The sequence below is a fragment of the Abramis brama genome, assembly GCF_963993115.1.
Source record: "Abramis brama genome assembly, chromosome: 1".
Classification (NCBI taxonomy): domain Eukaryota; kingdom Metazoa; phylum Chordata; class Actinopteri; order Cypriniformes; family Leuciscidae; genus Abramis; species Abramis brama.
In genome coordinates, this window is record NC_139963.1 from 69,598,904 (window position 1) to 69,619,064 (window position 20,161).

The 20,161-nt window shown below is 40.7% G+C and overlaps 2 protein-coding genes across 2 annotated transcripts in view; one reads left to right on the forward strand and one right to left on the reverse strand.

Moving 5' to 3' along the window:
- The window catches only part of LOC311094388 (uncharacterized protein), an 84,274-nt gene that overhangs the window by 30,515 nt on the left and 33,598 nt on the right, over positions 1–20,161 (forward strand). The gene's annotated exons all lie outside the window — the stretch shown is intronic.
- Positions 3,222–19,999, reverse strand: LOC311094337 (uncharacterized protein). Its single transcript, XM_084132263.1, has 4 exons — positions 19,881–19,999; positions 17,418–17,577; positions 8,074–9,712; positions 3,222–4,295 (listed from the first exon to the last, which is right to left on the reverse strand). Exons 2-4 carry the CDS (start codon positions 17,542–17,544, stop codon positions 4,274–4,276), a joined length of 1,788 nt encoding a protein of 595 aa, XP_083988389.1. The 5' UTR covers positions 17,545–17,577; positions 19,881–19,999; the 3' UTR covers positions 3,222–4,273.

The window sequence follows — 20,161 nt, forward strand, 5'->3', positions numbered from 1 at the left end:
GGCACCAAGTTTACTCCACAAAAGAAAGTAGTCCTGGAAATATTTAAAAATGAGGATGTTCATTTTTCAGTATCCAAAACTAAAGTCTGCAGTTGACATACATTTAAAAAAAATGTTTATGACTATCAGTGTGCATTGAAACAAATCTTTATGCATTTCATTTGCAGGAAGACCTACACTTCGGGTATATAAGGAGGAACTGACAGACATTTGATCAGGCGACCCATGGCCTTGGGCCTGGTTTAATGGGAAGCACATTCAAGTTCAACGTCTCCTGTCTAAACGTTAATATTCAGTTAAATGCTTTCTAATACATGTTACGTTTCTCTCTATTCTACTTTTTTGCTTACTAAATTACCTTAACATTCAGTGTGGTATTTTTCCTTATAAACTGAAGACACAAATTTCACCATTTACTGTTGTTTTTAGTATTATTATTACTTTTTATTAATATTCATAATCAGTAGTACTATGTATCTCTTTTATACCTTTTATATACATTCATAATCATTTGTACTCAATGTATTTTGTGAAGATGTGGGGGAAGAGAGACTTTGGGGGACTTTGAGTGTGTGCTGGAAAGACTGTAATGTATATTCAGTGTTTATACAAGCATAGCATAAGGGGATATACATTCCAACATTAATGGAAACCATATGTTCCTCTGCTGAATGTATGTGTTGCTATAGTGATGTAGTTTTTTCCTGGTCACCATATTATAACTGAGCCCTTTGTCCGAAAGGCAGAGAAGATGATGAGAAACTATAGGACTTTTGTTTGGTCCACTGCCTCTTCTCCCTATGTTTTATATAATTAAATAAATAAGAGATATCTTGGCAAAATCACTGGTGTCTGTTTCCATGAAATCAAACAACAGGGGAAAGCAAGATTTTTAAATCAACAAAACCATTTTTCCATTAAATAATTTTACAACAACAACACACCAGTGAATGAAAGTATCTATAACTGTGGTAGGATGATAGGTCCATATCTCGAGGAGACTCAAAGTTTTTGTTTATCTATGTTTTACTATAATTCCTCTATGGAGGAACTAAATGTTGTGCCTCACAAGAGCACCGTGCTACATATATCAGGGCTTAAAGTCGCTTGGAAAAAACGAGCGCATCGCACCACAAAAAGAAAAAGACCGTATGAGAGAGACAATGGCACATACGTCAAAGAAAACCTTGAGCCGTAATGACTCCAATGGCTTCCATTATGAGCGCGCAAACTGCGCGGCTACATTTTAAATAACGAACTTGAGCGCGCAAAAGACGCGTTATGTGAACAGGCCCTAATCTGACTTGAATAACACACTGGTCCCCTTCAACCTACCACCTTGATTCAAGAGTCAGCGCGCACAGCTGTCACAGCCAATGGGAGCATGAGTTTAGGTTGTCTTAGCCAATTGCTAGAGAGGAGGGCGGGTCTTGTGCAGGAACCAGTTCGCAGTTAGCTTCAGAGCTGCCAACTCTCACGCATTCACCGTGAGACACACGCAATTGACACTTTTCACACGCTCGCACGACACACATCCATTTTCTCATGCACAGAAAAATCGTGAAGCAAAGAGGACACGGAGACCGACAGACTGGACAGAGCGGGTTACTTTTGATATAAAAAAATCTCAGCTCTCAGATTCTGTCACTTTTATTACGAAATTCAGACAATAAATACCGTTTTGGCGCTTGTAAATGCGACGCGACCACTGATCTATATATAATGACACTATATAGATCAGTGGACACGATAGATCCCTAGCGGCAGGTGAACCGATCATATCTACTTAAATAAACACGAATGAACAATGTTGAAAGATACAGTACAACTTACCGAAATGTTTATTCCTCAATCCTCATACATATTATCGACCAATCAATCAAAAAAAGGGGTCAATAAAACAGCTGGAGAGCAATTGTCACATAACATTTACCGCAGGAAAGCCATTTGATGACCATATAGGCTATAGCACATTAGTTGGCTAGAAAAAAAAGAGCTATAGAGAGTATTTTGCTAAATATGTGTACTGTATTACATATTCATTAAATTTTTACTTGTATCATTAAATAAAGTTGTTATTACAATAAAAAACGCATTATATATCTCTCTGTATGTTTACAGCATTAGGTGAGTTTTTCTTAAGAAAAATGAATGGCTATCTTGTGTAGCCTACCTAATATTTATTTAAATGAGTCAATATTAAATCAAATTGCAATAATTGAATTGAAAACCAGAAATTGTACCATGTAGCCTAGGCTAAACATTGTAACATGTTGTCACTAAGCCTAATAAAATTCAGTTTAGTTACTAAAATGTTTTGACAATCACAATACACTTATTTTTTTTTACATTTTCTTGACACAGTAAGCCTAGTACTGCAAAAGTTTCAATTTTGGCACAATAGTTGTTAATGCGTTGAAAATATGACTGTGCTGTTGCTCATAGAATTGGTTAATAGAAAAAACAGGCTTGGCAAAAGTTCTGGTTGAGCCACAGAAAGTTCAGGCTCAGGATTTTTTTTTTCACTTTAAGCCCTGATATATAAACATACAGTACTGTGCAAAAGTCTTAAAAGCATGTTAATATCCCAGTCCCCCATGTTGCCGTGTGTGCAAAGAAGGGGTCAATAAAACAGCTGGAGAACAATTATGTCACATAACATTTACCGCAGGAAAGCCATTTGATGACCATAATATAGGCTATAGCGGGTTAGTTGGCTAGAAAAAAAGAGCTATAGAGAGTATTTTGCTAAATATGTGTACTATATTACATATTTATTATATTTTTACTTATATCATTAAATAAAGTTATTTCAATAAAAAACGCATTATATATCTCTCTGTATGTTTACAGTTGTTTTTTTCTTAAGAAAAATTAATGGCTATCTTGTGTAGCCTACCTAATATTTATTTAAATGAGTCAGTATTAAATCAAATCACAATAATTGAATTGAATTGAAAACCAGAAATTGTACCATGTAGCCTAGGCTAAACATTGTAACATGTTGTCACTAAGCCTAATAAAATTCAGTTTAGTTACTAAAATGTTTTGACAATCACAATACACTTATTGTGATGCAATAATTTTTTTATAATTTTTTTTATGTTTAAGATGTAAACGTGTTTAAGATGTAAATGTGTTTAAGATGTAAACGGGACGATTGCGCGACACTTACGTGAGACGCTGTTGCCGTGTGTGCAAGTAGCAGAAACAACGAGGAATACCAGAGTAAACGTTGAAAACGTTTAATTTGAAAAGGTGTGAATGACGTTACAAAACATGAAAAATTATAAAATATAAAAGGAAAACAAAGCAAGAAAACAAGAGTGTCATCAAATCAATTAAATATTCAAAACATAACTATTTCACCCAAACCTCTAAATCTACCTATCAAAAGAAAAATGCAGAAACAAAACCTGAAATCTTCAGTGTATACGCCGCCTTAAATAAACTACGCTGTCTAAAAAAACCCCAGTAAATTCAATGCGTGGTGATCACTCTCCAACTAAATAACAGAAAACAATTCTAACTACCGTGGTCTTTAAAGATGGAACACACACACACACACACACACAGGTCACACGCACTACGGACGTCTAGTGTTCTAACTCGAAACATTGCATCGGCAGTAATACTAACAAAGGAATGTTCATCTCTAAACACTTGCATAAGCAAAAACAAACAAAAAAACAATCATAAACGTAATCATGGTTTCAACAAACAACTCCAGGCATGGGAAGTTGTCTGAGATCTGGCGCTGACCTCCCTCGCTCTTGGTCACTGGGCCTTTTAAACCCACAGAACGTCTGTGGATTGCTGGAACGTCAGTTCTGATTTTAACGTTGTGACGTCACATCTCTTATGGGCAACCAATGATCACCACCTAGGAATAACGTATAGAAACACAAACACACACAAAAAAAGAAAAATACACAAACACACGTGGAACGTAACATGAAGAAACTGAGACAGACTAAATCCAGAAGAACTGCGGGAACGAGTTTTTTAGATTAAAGACACATCTCTTTGACCTAGCATTCACATAACACATTATAGACTTCTATAATTCAATGTTAGGCTGCATAGATTAGGCCAGCCAGAACTGGGAACACTTCCTATAAATCCTGATGTACTCGTTACATCATGAGAAGGATGGTGTCCATGCTTATATTAGTCTCTCTGTGTATCCCGAGGTTTACCACAGTCCGCGGGATCCAGATCTGATGAAGGACCTGCGCCTGGACGCGACGACAGCGCAGTCCTGATGTGTCAACTAGTCTCTCCCCTGTGAAGGCCTGTGGAAAAAAAATAAAAAAAATAATAATAATTTGACACAATCTGATTCCATATTGATTAAGTTGGGGCCTATCAGGTACAGTACATAAGAAAAAATCTCTCTCAACTAACGCTGTAAAGTAAACCATAAGGAACCCCAGTTGGTACATCATTCTAATATTTAAGGTTAAAAATTATTTATTTGTAAGCTTCTTTAAATCACACATAAGGAAGTTTATATACTGTTATAATACACTTTTAAAGGAACACTCCTCCGTTTATTTAAAACAAACCTTTCCTACATTTAGACAGATGGGCAAACGCATTTTTGTCTCAGTGCATGCATTGTTTTAGTTTGGCAGCGCTACCGCTAGCTTGGCATAATGAATGGAATCCTTTGTTGCCAGCTAGCATGTGATTTAAAAAAATAAAAATAAAAATTACTTCTTGTGGCCTGCGTATTCACGAGTACAAATAGCAATGCAGATTAAGTTTTTGGGGAAGACCTGACCTGTTGAAAAGAGATTCATCCCTCCTGGGATGGTGCTGCTCTTCTTTCTAGTAATATGGATCATAGTCTTAGAGCTCAAACATGACAATCTGGGGCTCAGGTCAGGAAGCAGACAGACTGGCTAAACCGACCGTCTGCTAGCGGCCTCACGTCACCAAGGTCAGATAAATCCCATCACATAGAGCCTCTTTCACCAAGATATCATCATATAGAGTGTTTCTGTTCCCCGAATTAGGAAATCCAAAAAACGTTTAAACCCATCTAAGGTTAAAAATTTAATTGATGTTTACCAAATAAAAAACAGCTATAATACAGATTAGCAAATGCTAAAGCTTGGGTTGCTGAATATTCGATCGCTTACTTCAAAAGCACTCATTGTTAATGATATGATTACAGACTATAATCTAGATGTGCTGTGTTTGACAGAAAACTGCTAAAACCAAACGTTACATTACATTACATTTACATTTATTCATTTAGCTGACGCTTTTATCCAAAGCGACTTACAATTGCTATATATATGTCAGAGGTCGCACGCCTCTGGAGCAACTAGGGGTTAAGTGTCTTGCTCAGGGACACATTGGTGTCTCACAGTGGATTCGAACCCGGGTCTCTCACACCAAAGGCATCCACTGCGCCACCACCACTCCGATACGATACGATATATGTATATGTAACAAAAAAAAAAAAAAAAAAAAAAAATTATATATATATATATATATATATATATATATATATATATATATATATATATATATATATTATATACATATATATATATATATATATATATACACATACAATAGGCCAACCTGACTTTGAACACAAGAGGGCAGTATAGCACTATGACATTTATTTATTTTTTGGACTAAAAAAACATTCTGGATGTTTTTAAACAAACAATTATAAAATTGAAAAAAAAAAAAAAGAATAAAATGGGTTTAGTTCTGATATTTGCATAATTTTATATAGAAATAAATTGTGTATAATTACATTTTTAGAAGATAGGAGGTTTTTAGTGTTTCCTTTTTTGACATTATTTTAATCCCTCGCCATAGCAAAACCCTTTGAGATATTTATTATCTGTTTACAATTTAGCATCTTTAATGTATTTTCATCATGTTGAAAAAGTTTGGTGGGAATAAAATAAACCACTTAAGAGGAGTGGGTAAAAATTCAGAGGCTGATTTTGCAAAGAAATTCACATTCAAACCAAAATATCTGACTTCCTGTTGCTCGGAGCTAATTAATGTAAATTAGAAAATTGTCCGGCTCGATGAGACCAATATGTGTACTGATTTTTGTGACTGTACATAAAATTAACCCCCTCACTTTTGTCAAAAGCATTTTGAAAGTGACACACTTCCTGTTACCAGTTGGTGGCGCTATAACTTTGACTCACAATAGTTACATCCATCTGATTGGCCTCTTACCACGAACACACTGCTGAAGTTTCATCAAGATCAGTTAATGTGTGCAGAAGTTATACCACTTCGTGTTTCTCTTTTCTTGCCATAAATTTGTTTCCTCGCCACGACCAAACCGTTCGAGATATCAAAAATCAGTCCGCAATTTAGCATCCTCAATGTCTTGACTTTATGCGGACAGAGTTTGGAGGCGATTGGATGAATTCTCTAGGAAGAGGACATCAAATTCCACAGCATGTGTTTTTCAAACAACCCATAATAGCCGACTTCCTGTTGGGCTGGCGTAAAACTTGACCAGGGAAAGTTGTTTGGCCCGATGAGATCTATATGTGTACCGAGTTTCATATTAATTCATGCAAGCCTGTTTGATATATGGACCAAGTTTTCAGACCCCGTTCAAGGGGGCGCTGTTGAGCCCCCCTGCCACGCCCGTTTCTGAAACTTTTCACGTCTACTGGCTAATAAGTGTGATGTGTCTGTTGAGTTTCATCCATTTTCAAGCATGTGAAGAGTCTCAAAAGCATCCGAAAAGAATATTAAAGTTTGATGCGTTGCCACGGCAACAGTATCTAAGATATCAATAATCCTTCCACAGGTCTACATCTGCCGTGTGTTTACATTATACACATAAAATTTGAAGCAAATCGGGTAAAAATAAGAGAGTGACTTCAAAGCATTTTGAAAGTGACACACTTCCTGCTGCCAGTTGGTGGCGCTATAACTTTGACTCACAATAGTCACATCTATGTACTCGGCCTCTTACAACGAACACACTGCTGAAGTTTCATCAAGATCAGTTAATGTATGCAGAAGTTATAACACACTTCCTGTGTCCCATTATTCGCCATAAAATCGTTTCCTCGCCACGGCCAAACCATTCGAGATATCAAAAATCTGTTCGCAAGAATTCATCCTCAATGTCTTGACTTCATTCACACCGAGTTTGGTGGCAATCGGATGAATTGCCTAGGAGGAGTATTTCACATTCCATTGTATGCGTTTTCCAAACAACGTATAATAACTGACTTCCTGTTGGGCTGGTGTAAAACTTAGAGCACGAAAGTTGTTCGGCCCGATGAGATCTATATGTGTACTGAGTTTCATATTATTACATGCAAGTGTGTTTGATTTATTGACCAAGTTTTCGGACACCATTCCAGGGGGCGGTGTCGAGCCCCCCTGCCACGCCCTAGTACCAGCTTCAGTCCGGCCCTAAAGTTCACGCGCATGATGATAGGTAACTAAACCTATGAGCGTGAACTCGACAATCGATTACTATGGACTTCCACCGAAAACAGGATGTAAATACAGGTATGAGCGCTGGCTGAAATAACAATTTTATTCATGTCTTTCACATTTACTGCACTCAGATTCACCCGTGTTCACTCTAAAGGAATCACTCACATGGCTGGGCACTTGTAATGACACATCAAGGATGTTAAGAGGCTAAAAGCAGGTTTAAACATTGCCCCATTGAAGTCAACAGGGTGCAAATTTTAAAAAGAGGATAACACGGTGTAGGCAACACCGATTTTTGTCGTTGTTTTCTGTACTGACAGCACTCCAAATTTACAAAAAAATGAGCTCAATGTTAAAATTGACCGGAGTTCTCCTTTAAGCCATGAAAATGTCACAAGTAACAGAAATGAGCACAAATGTCAGAGCATGTCAGAACACCTCCAGGGCCAGAAAACACCTCAGACCCCAGAGGGTTAATAGATATCAAACAATCAATAAAGTGCCCTGTGCTCACCACACACCGGCTATAGGTGGAGAGGAGAGATTTGGCTATAGGGTGATATGTGTCTAACTTACACAGAAGAGACTTTGTTGCTCAGCACATGAAAATAAACTACTTACAGTGATCTCAGACTGAGGTGATGTGGTTTCTCCACTGCATGGATCTTCATGTGACGCTTCAGGTGAGTTTTATTAGAGAAACTCTTTCCACACTGATCACACGTGTGCGGCTTCTCTCTGCTGTGGATCCTCTCATGTGTTTTCAGATGTTCTGACCGATTGAATCTCTTATCACAGTGTGAACACTTGTAAGGTTTTTCTCCAGTGTGGATCCTCTCATGTGTTTTCAGATGTGCTGACCGACTGAATCTCTTGTCACAGTGTGAACACTTGTAAGGTTTTTCTCCAGTGTGGATCATCTCATGTGTTTTTAGATGTGATGACTGACTGAATCTCTTGTCACAGTGTGAACACTTGTAAGGTTTTTCTCCAGTGTGGATCCTCTCATGTGTTTTCAGAGATGATGAGTCACCGAATCTCTTGTCACAGTGTGAACACTTGTAAGGTTTTTCTCCAGTGTGTGTATTTTCATGTCTTTTCAGAGATGATGAGTCACCGAATCTCTTGTCACAGTGTGAACACTTGTAAGGTTGTTCTCCAGTGTGTGTATTTTCATGTGTTTTCAGAGATGATGAGTCACTGAATCTCTTGTCACAGTGTGAACACTTGTAAGGTTTTTCTCCAGTGTGAATTCTTTGGTGCCGTTTTAAACAGTTTACTGTAGTAAAAGTCTTCTCACACTCAAAGCACATGTACTCTCTCACATCAGAGTGAGTTTTCTGATGTGCATGTAAATATTGCAGCCGTGAAAAACTCTTTCCACACACAGAACATGAATGCGGCTTCTCCTTCGTATGAACTGTCAGGTGTGTCTTCAGGACTGATGCCTTAAGAAATGTTCTGCCACATTGATCACATGAGAACGGCTTCTCTCCGGTGTGGATCCTCATGTGTTTCTTAAGATTATTTTTGCATGAGAATCTCTTTTCACACTGATCACACATGAATGGCTTCTCTCCCGTGTGGATCCTCATGTGAACATCAAGTTTCATTTTGTTAGTGAAACACTTCCCACATTGATCACACGTGTGCGGCTTCTCTCCAGTGTGGATCATCTCATGTGTTTTCAGAGTTGATGAGTGACTGAATCTCTTGTCACAGTGTGAACACATGAAAGGTTTTTCTCCAGTGTGAATTCTCTGGTGCAGTTTTAAATTGCCTGCTCTAGTAAAAGTCTTCTCACACTCAAAGCACATGTACTCTCTCACACCAGTGTGAGTTTTCTGATGTCTATGTAAATATTGCAGCAGTGAAAAACTCTTTCCACACACAGAACATGAATGCGGCTTCTCCTTCATATGAACTGTCAGGTGTGCCTTCAGGTTTGATGCACTAAGAAATGTTTTGCCGCACTGATCACATGAGAACGGCTTCACTCCGGTGTGGATCCTCATGTGAACATTAAGATTTTGTTTGTATGTGAAACTCTTTCCACACTGATCACATGTGAACGGCTTCTCTCCAGTGTGAACTCTCATGTGAACATCAAGACCATGTTGGCTTGTGAAACTATTTCCACACTGAGTGCAGGTGAAAGATTTCTTGGCTCGTTTCTTTAAAAAAATATTTTTAGTCTTTGAGCGACTCAATGGTTTTCCTTCAGGATTGACATGATGTTCCTCCCTCACTTCACTCAGGTCTGAAATCAAAGAGAAAATTATTAATTTCATTTTCAGTGCATCAAAATAATTAAAAGAGAGAAATATAAAGTGTAAAGACATGAAAGTGAGCCCTGATGTAATAGTAGAAAGTAGACAACTGTTATAAAATATTATGATAATTTGATGTCTTTTTATAAATTGAACATATGTCCTTAAAACTTTACAAAAATGAGGAAAATTTATCTTCCAATTATTATTTTTAAAACATAGGCACGAATCCCATATTTCTTTAGCAAGAACTATCACATATATTTGGTAAATGACAATTATCTAACATGATATTAGCATTAAAATATACAATATTGCCATATTTTGACATCAACTTTGAGATTGATATTTATTTGACTAAAACCGTTAATTATTAATGGACATTCACACTACATTTACATTTAGTCATTTAGCATGACACTAGACTTTTCCTTGCACTGACTTCCATTCATGCGCATGTGAAAGTGGGACACCAGAAACAAGCTCAAGTGAATTACCGTGAGAAATAACAAACGTTTATTAGCATTACCCATGTCCTACATGTTTCACTCAACCCTGTTACTTTTAACATGATTTTCCTCCGTTTAAAAACAGAGCATTTCTTAAAACTGCGACACACAGGAAGTGACATCATCTGGGCTCTTTCTACTGCATGATGGAAAGACAAGAAAATAATCTCAATCCATTGTCTCACAAAATGTAGCACTGACTGTATTCATCAACCCTGTTACCAAAGTTACTCCAAGAAGAATCTCTATAACTATGAACAACATATGATATTTGACAAATACAACTTTATTAGTAACTTGGTGTTTACTGATTATGTAAAATAAAAGTGACCATTTTTGTGACCATTTTTCTTGCTGGTGCGACCATAGCGTTGCTGAGCAGCGAATGCAAACAAAAAAAAAGTTAAATGAAAATGCGCTACTCATTTATGCTTCCGTTTATTAGACCGTTTATTATTTCGGACCAATCATAGACAGCGCAGCGCCCCAAACTTGCCAGTCGCGGGCCGATCTCGATCACACAACACTGTTACTGGGAGATCCAGACTCTGGAGATCCAGTGAAGAAATCCATTGAATTCGCCTCAGAATTAATAACATCATCGCTGCGAGATCCAATGAGAATCATTTCGATTCGACGCACAGTTCCCCAACTAACCCTAACCCATAGATATCAGATCAAACAGCGCTGACGTGGAAACAAGAGAAACACTTATAAAAGGCTTTCAGTCCACAAATCAGCAACATTCACCATGGATTTAGGCTAATGTAGTAACTCGAGCCATAACTACTTGGTTACTAACGTAACCTCAGTTCCCTGAGATGAGGGAACAAGTATTGCGTAAGGCTAGCTTACGCTATGGGAAAACCTCTTTTTCTCCAGAATATTGAAGCAAACTTTTTAAAATGCAGTGCAGCTGCACAGCGAGCACAACTGAGCATGAGAGCGGTCATTGGCTGTGCTGCAGCAACTTCACGAACCTATGGCGAGGCGGCTTTGACGCCAGAACCAATCAGGACGGCTGGCGTGTCAGAGCCCGCCAGATGGGTGTGGTCAGAGGCTATATATTGTAGTTTAACACTCGCACTCCCCATTGTCTCAAGGGGAAGAGCGCAGCGTCCATACACTTCATGAAGGTACAGGGCGCTAGAGACAGGCCGAATGCTAGTACTGTGTACTGATAAGCCTGCTCTTCAAATGCAAACCTCAGGAATGGTCTGTGATGGGGCGCTATCTGGATGTGAAAATAGGCGTCTTTCAGATCTACTGAAAAAAAAACAATCTCCCGGGCCAATATGCGCGAGAATTTGTATGGTTGTCAACATCCTGAACGGACACGTCATAAGCGCTTTGTTCAAATGTCTGAGATCTAGAATGGGTCAGAGACCGCCATCCTTTTTGGGGACGAGGAAGTAGCGTCTGTAAAAGCCTGACTCGCTCTGTGACATAGGAACGGTTTTGACAGCTCCCTTTTCCAACAGTTTTGACACTTCGGTACGGAGAACGTGGGCCACGCCCTTTTCGACCATTGTCTCGACCTTGGCTCGAAAGTGTGGAAGTCTGTGAGCAAACTGGAGCGAGTAACCTCGTTTTATTATGTTCAACACCCATTTTGATATTTCAGGGATAGCCTCCCAGGCTTCGGCCCTCATAGTTAGGGGTTGGATGAAGACAGGACCTGGGTCGCTGTGAGATAGGTGCCCGGCCGTCCGGCTGTCTAATGTTTTCCCTCCCGTGTGAGCAGCGCTCATGTACAGGGGCAGTATCCACAACTTTCCTGCGAGTCTTAATGGGCGTCGCCATGACACTCGATACTTCCTGTTGCCGGTATCTCAGTTCCGGTTTAGCCTAACGCTTAATGAAAATAGCACACAGGGGATACTCGCGTCGCAGTAAAAACGGGTGAAACTGATTACTGACAAGTAGTAATGCTGACAGATAAGAAATGGCTCCTTGTGGCTCAACGTGTAACGTTGTCAGGTGTACAAACAACACGCGAAAACTGAAGGATTTAATGAATGGGAGCTGTTTCCAACATAAACGGACCCTCTACGCAGAAAGAGTGTTTCTTGTAACGCTACTTAGAAAAAACTGCAGTACAACTGTAGCCTATATATTTTTAAGTGGTATGTTTATTGTTTTCAATAATTTGAAAATTAATTCGAGAATTAACTTGAATGTGCAGCAATTTGTACAGATAGAGAGTATGTAGGCCTACTATATTTGTTGTAGCCATTAAATAGCATTTAGTTTCATATTTGTTCAAAAATTATAATGTGTTTTTTTCCATCTATGTTGATTATGAAAAGTGAACACCATGATAGGATGCATCGGGAGACATAGTGGGGTCAGACATGATTTTGTTAATGGGTCAGACATGATTAAACTTAATTTTCTTCATTAAGTTTTGTTTTGTAGAAAGAACCTTTCTTTAAAGTGAATTTCGTTTTGTATAAATTGTATCTTAATTTTAATACATTTTTCATCAAGCAATTGGCTGGATTTAATACATAAGAAGCATATATAGCAGACAATATAAATCATGACATGTAGGCACCGGCGCGCCGCAGACGGCATTGCACGTGAACAGGAGTGCATCTCATCATAATTAACCGAAACTCAGACAAATATAGCCTATCTTAAGAAAGCTTTAAATGTCTTTAAACGAAACAATTCAAAATGAAAAGAAATAGGCTACTCTCTGATTATGTAATCCAAGATGTGCATTTCTCTCTAGGTTATAGGCGCGTTCACTACGGAGATGGCGATCGTCAACTTCATCTTTGCAGCCGACACTGACAGAAAACACTAGTTTAAAAATCAATGCACGTGTGTCACTGGATTTACAAATGCACATCTTGCTTATTGCACGCACACTCGGAACACATGATGTCTAAATAACGAGATATTGTGTTGAAATAACATTATTAATAATAATAAATCTTTAATAATATTTGATTGAATGCCGAATGTTGTGCTTGTTCAATTTAATAAAATTAATACTTTAATTGTGATCATTAAAATAATTGAATATTAAATATTAAGTGGCCAATTTTTGCTCATTTATTAAAAGTATTTATATATTATATATCTAGCACCCCCTCAGCACACGTTAAAAAAAATATCTGGCGCCGCCCCTGGTTATAACGGCCCACGTATTAAAAATGATTGGGTCAAAATTGGGCTCGGGCTCATAATTACAGTTAATGTGTCGGGCCGGCTCGGACACAACGGGCTCAGGTAGGGTCGAGCTTGATTTTTTGGGCCCGATCTAAGCTCTACTCCTCATTATCCAAGCAAGTTGTTTGTGCTTGTTGAGGCTCTCTGATAGCGGTATCTTCAGGCTAACGTAAACCGGAAGTTCGTTACCGGCTTGTTCTACGTTGCCATAGCGATCACGGGAAAGGTCAGAGTTCGGGAAAGTCGTGGATAGTGTGGGCTTGGGTGGAAACTAGCCCCACAGGAACAGTTTTCACATGTAGCGGTGTGTTCATAGTAGGGCTGAACGATACATCGAATTTTCATCGTCATCGCGATATGAACTCGCGCGATGAACACATCACAACAGACCGCCTGACACGATGAATAATGCCTGGTTCAGATTACAAGATTTTTGTGTCTGTTATGATAGTCACAGTGTCAGATTACACGATTTTGACTCCTAAAATCTTGTCGTGTCATGGACAAGACTACGTTGCTTTCCAACCAGTCCGTCACCACAAAAACATTCACGCACGCACACACGCACGCACGCACGCACGCACGCACGCACGCACGCACGCACGCACAAACACACACACGCTCACTCACGCTCACTCGCGCGCACAAACACACACACACACACACACACACACACACACACACACACACACACACACACACACACACACTGTCCCTCGCTCACTCACTCACTCGCGCACATTCACTCTCTCTCACATACTCAACCCGTCATGGAGGACCGTTAAAAATTTAACATGCTAGTCTTTCTGTCGTGAAGCATAAAACGTCAAACGGATCGTGCCAAAATCGCGCTAAAATCATGTAATGTGAATCAGGCAGGTAATAAACGTTTGACCTATCACGAAAAACCAAATTAAAGCACTAAGACATGGGAACAGCTAACATTCACATTTGAATATTTATCGCAAGTCATATCGTCATCGCAATATTAAACAATGTTATCGCACATCGCAGCTTTTCCTCATATCGTGCAGCCCTAGTTCATAGCAGTGGGCACACAGTCTACATTTATTACCTTCTTTTCCCTGATAGGGGAAAAAGATGACACCGTGTTGGAAGTGTTTATGTGTAGGGGCGCGCACACCATAATGGACACCTGAACTACACTGGCAGCGTGAGCTGGCTAGAGACTGTATGCAGTGTTTATGTGTGGAGGTGCAGAGCTTGTGGTGGGCACACCTTCTACATTTGTTAAATTCGCAGCATGTGATGGCAAATTGGCTACTGTGGGGACAGTGCTTGTGTGTAGGTGTGCAAACTTCATAGCGGGCACATGACCTACATGACACATGGAGAAAAGAGCTCTGTTCTTGCTTTATTTGTGTCGCTGTGAAAACAGCGTTTGCTTGCAGGTGAGCGTGCTACATGGCAGACTCGTTTGCTGCAGAGTTTCCAGAGTTTCCAGCCGCCTGAACAGAGAGAACTGGGGAATGTCTGAAGGATTTTCGAGAGATCGGTCCGGCCTCGGCGGGACTCGAATTCTCTCTTTTTCTCCCTGTGGATAGGACGGCTTACGAGGCTCAGGGTCCAACGCAATCCTCGGTCGGGGTCCCCGCCTCTCAGGGAACGGAGCGCGCCTAGCAGAGCGGGAGCTGGCTGACCGGTGGCGCTGACTTGGGCTGCTGTTGAGGAGGCTTCCTTCTGGTCTGGCAGCTCGAAGCCGAGCTGGAACGTTTCGGAAGGAAGTGCCTGTGATGCTTTCTGCGCCTCTGTGTAGCGCTCAGAGAAGCTCTTAATGGCCGGGCCAAAGAGACCGAAACTGGAGATGGGGGGGTCCAGGAAAGCCGCCCTATCTACCTCCTTCATATCCGTCAAGTTCGGAGAAGCTCTTAATGGCTGCAGGGCCAGGTCAGTGGCACTACGCAGATCCATGAAAGCATCTGATTCAGGTCCAGACTCGTCCAGGTAACGGAGAAGTTTGGCCTGAAAGACTTGCAGGACAGCCATCGTGTGAAGCAGCGGCGGCGTAAGGCGGCGCCTTCCACGACTTAGTAAGTCATCATGAACTACGGGGAAGAAGGGGGCAGGTCGCTGCTGAGGGGTCTGTCGGCGCCCTTGCAGAAACCACTCATCGAGCCTGCTGCGTGAGGGTTGTTGGGGTGGAGACCAGTCGAGCCAGAGGTCTGCCACAGCCTTGGTGAGTACGCGGAGAAATTCTGCATCGATGTTGGTCCTCACGCTGTCTTGTGTGGACGGAGGGGGGCCGGAAACGGACCCCGCCCAGTCGTCGCAGTCCGAAGCCGCGAGGGAGAGGCTGTCATCCTTTTCCTCTTCTTCCTAGTCTGAAGTCCCGAACGACACGAGATCCACCGCTCACAGAGAGGGTCGCTGGTCGGCCTGTGTAAACAGGACTGGCGAGGGAGACCGCTGGAGAGAGACCGAGGCACCCGGGGACTGGGCCGGCGTGAGCTCGCTCGTCTCAGCTCGCTCAGGCTCCCTTTGTGAACGGCGCTTCTTCTTGCGTGGCTCAAGCAAAGGGGCGGGGAGCGGGTCGTCATCGGTGAAGCAGGCGAGTCGAGCCCGCAGAGTGGTAAGATCCATCACATCACATTCCGGGCAGCAGTGGGCCTCTACACGAGGCGCGGGTGGTGAGAGGCATTTGAAACAATGCCTCGGAAATATACTCTTTTAGAGTGTGAACGCAGCGGTGAACACACAGGATTTGCAATAAAAGGATATGGCGTGCTGGATAGCACAGCAAAACAGCGTGCTGAATGAAGCGGGCATCCGCTGAAAGGCGTTTCGACGGCGACGAGTGCTTCTATTCCGGAGGTCAGCGAAGTGGAGAAGTCGCTGAAGGAGTAAAAATCTGGAGCACCTAAGCGAGGCACGGCAATATATAGCCTCTGACCACGCCCATACTGGCGGGCTCTGACGCACCAGGCGCCCTGATTGGTTCTCGCGTCAAAGCCGCCTCACCATAGGTTTGTGCAGTTGCCGCAGCACAGACAATGACTGCTCTCGCGCTCAGTTGTGCTCGCTGTGCAGCTGCACTGCGTTTTAAAAAGTTTGCTTCAATATTCTCGAGAAAAGGAGGTTTTCCCATAGCGTAAGCTAGCCTTACGCAATACGAGAGACCCCTCGAAAGGGAACTATGAATTGTGACAGAAATAGTCAAAGGCTTACAAGTACTACACATCTTTTTCCAGCACTTCAAAACTATAATATCATGTGTTATTTTTAATGTGATAACACATTTTGCGAAGAGTTCTTTGAAACGTTGTTCTTCGGTAAAGTTACTTAACATCAAAAAAAGGTAGGCGGTAAATCTTTATTTACTGTTGGATTACATTTGGCTATATAATATTCTCTACTGCATGCTTATGCTTCTCTGTAATGGACAGTCTGTATTAATATTTGTGGGCATAATTGTCAGGGGTGGTAGTTATGTTTGAGGCCTATAATAAAATTTTACCTCTTAATAGCGTGTGTGTGTGAGTGTGTGGGCGTGTAGCAGAGTCAGCGCACGTCAGAGAGAGCTTAAAGTGATATTGATGTTGGTCTCGGGTCGGGTTCGGGCTGAAAAAATGCAGACGTTTTCGGGCAGGGGCCGGATTAGGGCTTAAACACCACGGGCCAGGTCTCAGTTAGGGCTGGATTTTTTGCCCCGTACAGGGCTCTAAGCAGTATGCTAGCTGGAGCCGTTTACCTCCAGTCTTTGTGCTAAGCTAGGCTAGCGTTGGGTGCGTCAGACAGAGTTACGGAGAATAAGTTAGTCTCAAAAAGTCGGCGTGTTCCTTTAAAATAAAACTGCACATTGTAAAATCTGTACGTTGTCCATTTATTATTAAATAATTTGTCAGTAAAAAAGTTAGTCTGGAGCCCTGCCCAGAACATTCTGTACCATTTCATAGTTGAACTGTTTATCTAAATGAGGTGAAGTGCTTGAATGTTTCTAACATGAATGTTCTTCAGCATCATGAATGAATGAAGAATAAACACCAACCTCTTTGTTCTTCAGGATCTTCAGTGTGTTTCATTCTGCAGGGTTCTGGATCACTCGTGTTCTCACTGTCCTCTTTAGTAAACTCAGTCTTTGCAGATTTCAGCTCTTCCTGATGCTCTGATCTCATCAGCAGATCATCTCACTTTATTCTGAGTGTTTGCTGTTAGAAACACATTATTTGAGTCAGGATACATGATAAAAGCCTGTAAAACTGCTATATTGAAAGACAATACTGTAATCTTTCACAATATGACATGGATAAAACATCAATAACACAAAAACAATCACTATGACACTCATCTCCATCAACCACTACAGAGAAATAATTAGGCTATAGCAGCATAATATGTCCACATTAATCTAAATCTAGTTTGATTTTGACATTAATCAAGTACTTAGATCTATCATTAAAGCTACACTGTGTGATTTTTACCCCCATCTAGCGGTGAAATTGTATATGACTACCCAGTGAATATTAGTTTCTGTTCCTCTCAATTCCGAGGGCGTTTTAACTCCTACGGTGGCCGTATTATTCCAAGATTAACATGGCTTCCAGTTATCGACTTCGTCCATGACAATAATAAACAATACGTCTAAAGGCCCTTTCACACCGGATGCGTAACGAAAAAGCGAATAGTTCGTGTGCGAATAGTTTGCGTCAAAACCCATCACATGAGCCGCGTAAACACGGTCTCTATCTCTATCTTTGACGATTAGCTTTCTATCCCAAATGTAGTTTAGCCTGCTAGCCTACACAGCACAGGACTATACAACAACTACAACTATCACACAACATACTCACAGTCGTGATAACCGGGTTGGTTGGCAATGATACGCCACACAATCATTGTTGTAGTATGTGATTAGCTGAAGCCTCTTCTGTCGCCGCAAAAGGAAAAAAAAATCGACATCGAAACGGAAAAAATAAAAGTCGTTTTTTCACCGCAGCACATTCGCGTTCGGTGTGAAAGCACTCATTACACAAACAGCTGATCAAAAAATAAAACCATCGCGCGAATTATTCGTGCGTCAAAATCGCGTCCAGTGTGAAAGGGCCTTAAAATGAATAAAACTACAGGACAGGTATGTCAGGAGGTAAACGTCACCCTTGGAATCAGCTATCCCAGCATAATCAGATTAGGCTAACGTTACAATGTGTACAAAGTAAAAGCAATTAAAAATAACTAAAATTTACAGTGTCCTTTTTTTATATAGCTTAAAAAATTGCGCCTTTAAAACTATTCATCACCTGTGATCCGTCGCAGCACAGATTTATGTTACAAGGTAAACAATACTTTTTCACCATTGACGCGAGGATGAAGTTATACTAGAGGTCATTCTGGCGAGAATGAGGTCAACCATGCTATGGTTAGACAAGCAACTATAAAACTCCGAATTTACACAAATGAATTACAACAGGCTGAATTACCTGTCGAGAAGAAAGCAGGCAACCTCGGCGTCCGTTTTAAAATCTTTTCTCCTCATGAGCTCTTTCCATCTGGGAAAAGTTACTCCAATATTGACTATGGTCTTGCTGATTTGTCTGTCGCGTTGACGTTTTAATTCTCTCTTTCAAATGTGAGTACACACACACACACATACACACACACACACACACACACACACACACACACACACTATCTTTCAAATCTGCCGGCGCTCGCGAGTAATCTCCCCCACGCATTCGTCACGATGTCACCAGAGCCCGTCGTTCTCTGGTGTCACTGAGAGAAAAACGCAAAAGGCGAAGCTTGCATTTACAGGCATGTCCCTCTTTGGCTAATGTAGTTTCAAGATGGAGGGGCAACATGGCGACCTGCATTCGAACCCCTCACCCGTATGTACTTTCAATGGCAGATTATAAACTTAAGAGAATACTTTATTACTTGAAAGAAGTAAATATAAATTAATGAGCACATATATTTTTGAAAGAACTAAGTGTTTTTTGCTAAGAATCAACTAAAAAAGTTACACAGTGTAGCTTTAAAATAATATGCGCTGAAACTAACAATGATCATAAAACATTTAAAACTAAAGAGCATCACAAAATATTGTTCAAGAGTAAAACGCTATTCATTTATTAACATTTAGCCTAAGAGTTGATTTAATGTCTCACGTGGCTCATTATAGGCTCAACGTAAAGTAAGAGATCGATTCACATAATTCCCCTCACAGATCTCAAACTTTACCTCGACATTCAGTAAGTTCTCACTCCAAACATCGAGACAATCACACAAACGAACACAACATCGCTCAGGTCTGAATGAACTCAACATATTCTCCTCATGCTCGCTGCTGCTGCACTAAATGTTTATTTCAGAAGGAAGACGCCAGAAAAGACGCACAAGTATCGCTGTGATCGATGAAAACAATACAGAAATGAGTCTGTCGCTTAATCAAACTGTATAAAGTGTGTGTGATGGTTGAGTAAATATGAGAAATACCGTGAACTGCTCTCCTCACCTCAGAAGACTCGACGGTGCGTCCCAAATCGCATACTATCCTCCCTAAATAGTCTCAGAAAATAGAATCAGTACATCCCAAATCGTAGTATGTTGGTTTCAAAGATACCCGGATGGTCTACTATTTCCGGTCAGAATCCGAAGTGCAGATCGCGCGTTGGCCGAGGATTCGGTTAGAACTACAAACACGAGTGAAAAGTGCTAAAAAAAAATACAGACATGGAGGACGCGCGAGTCCTGCGATTATAGAGAGGTTTAGATAAAGGTTTTTTTATTTTTATT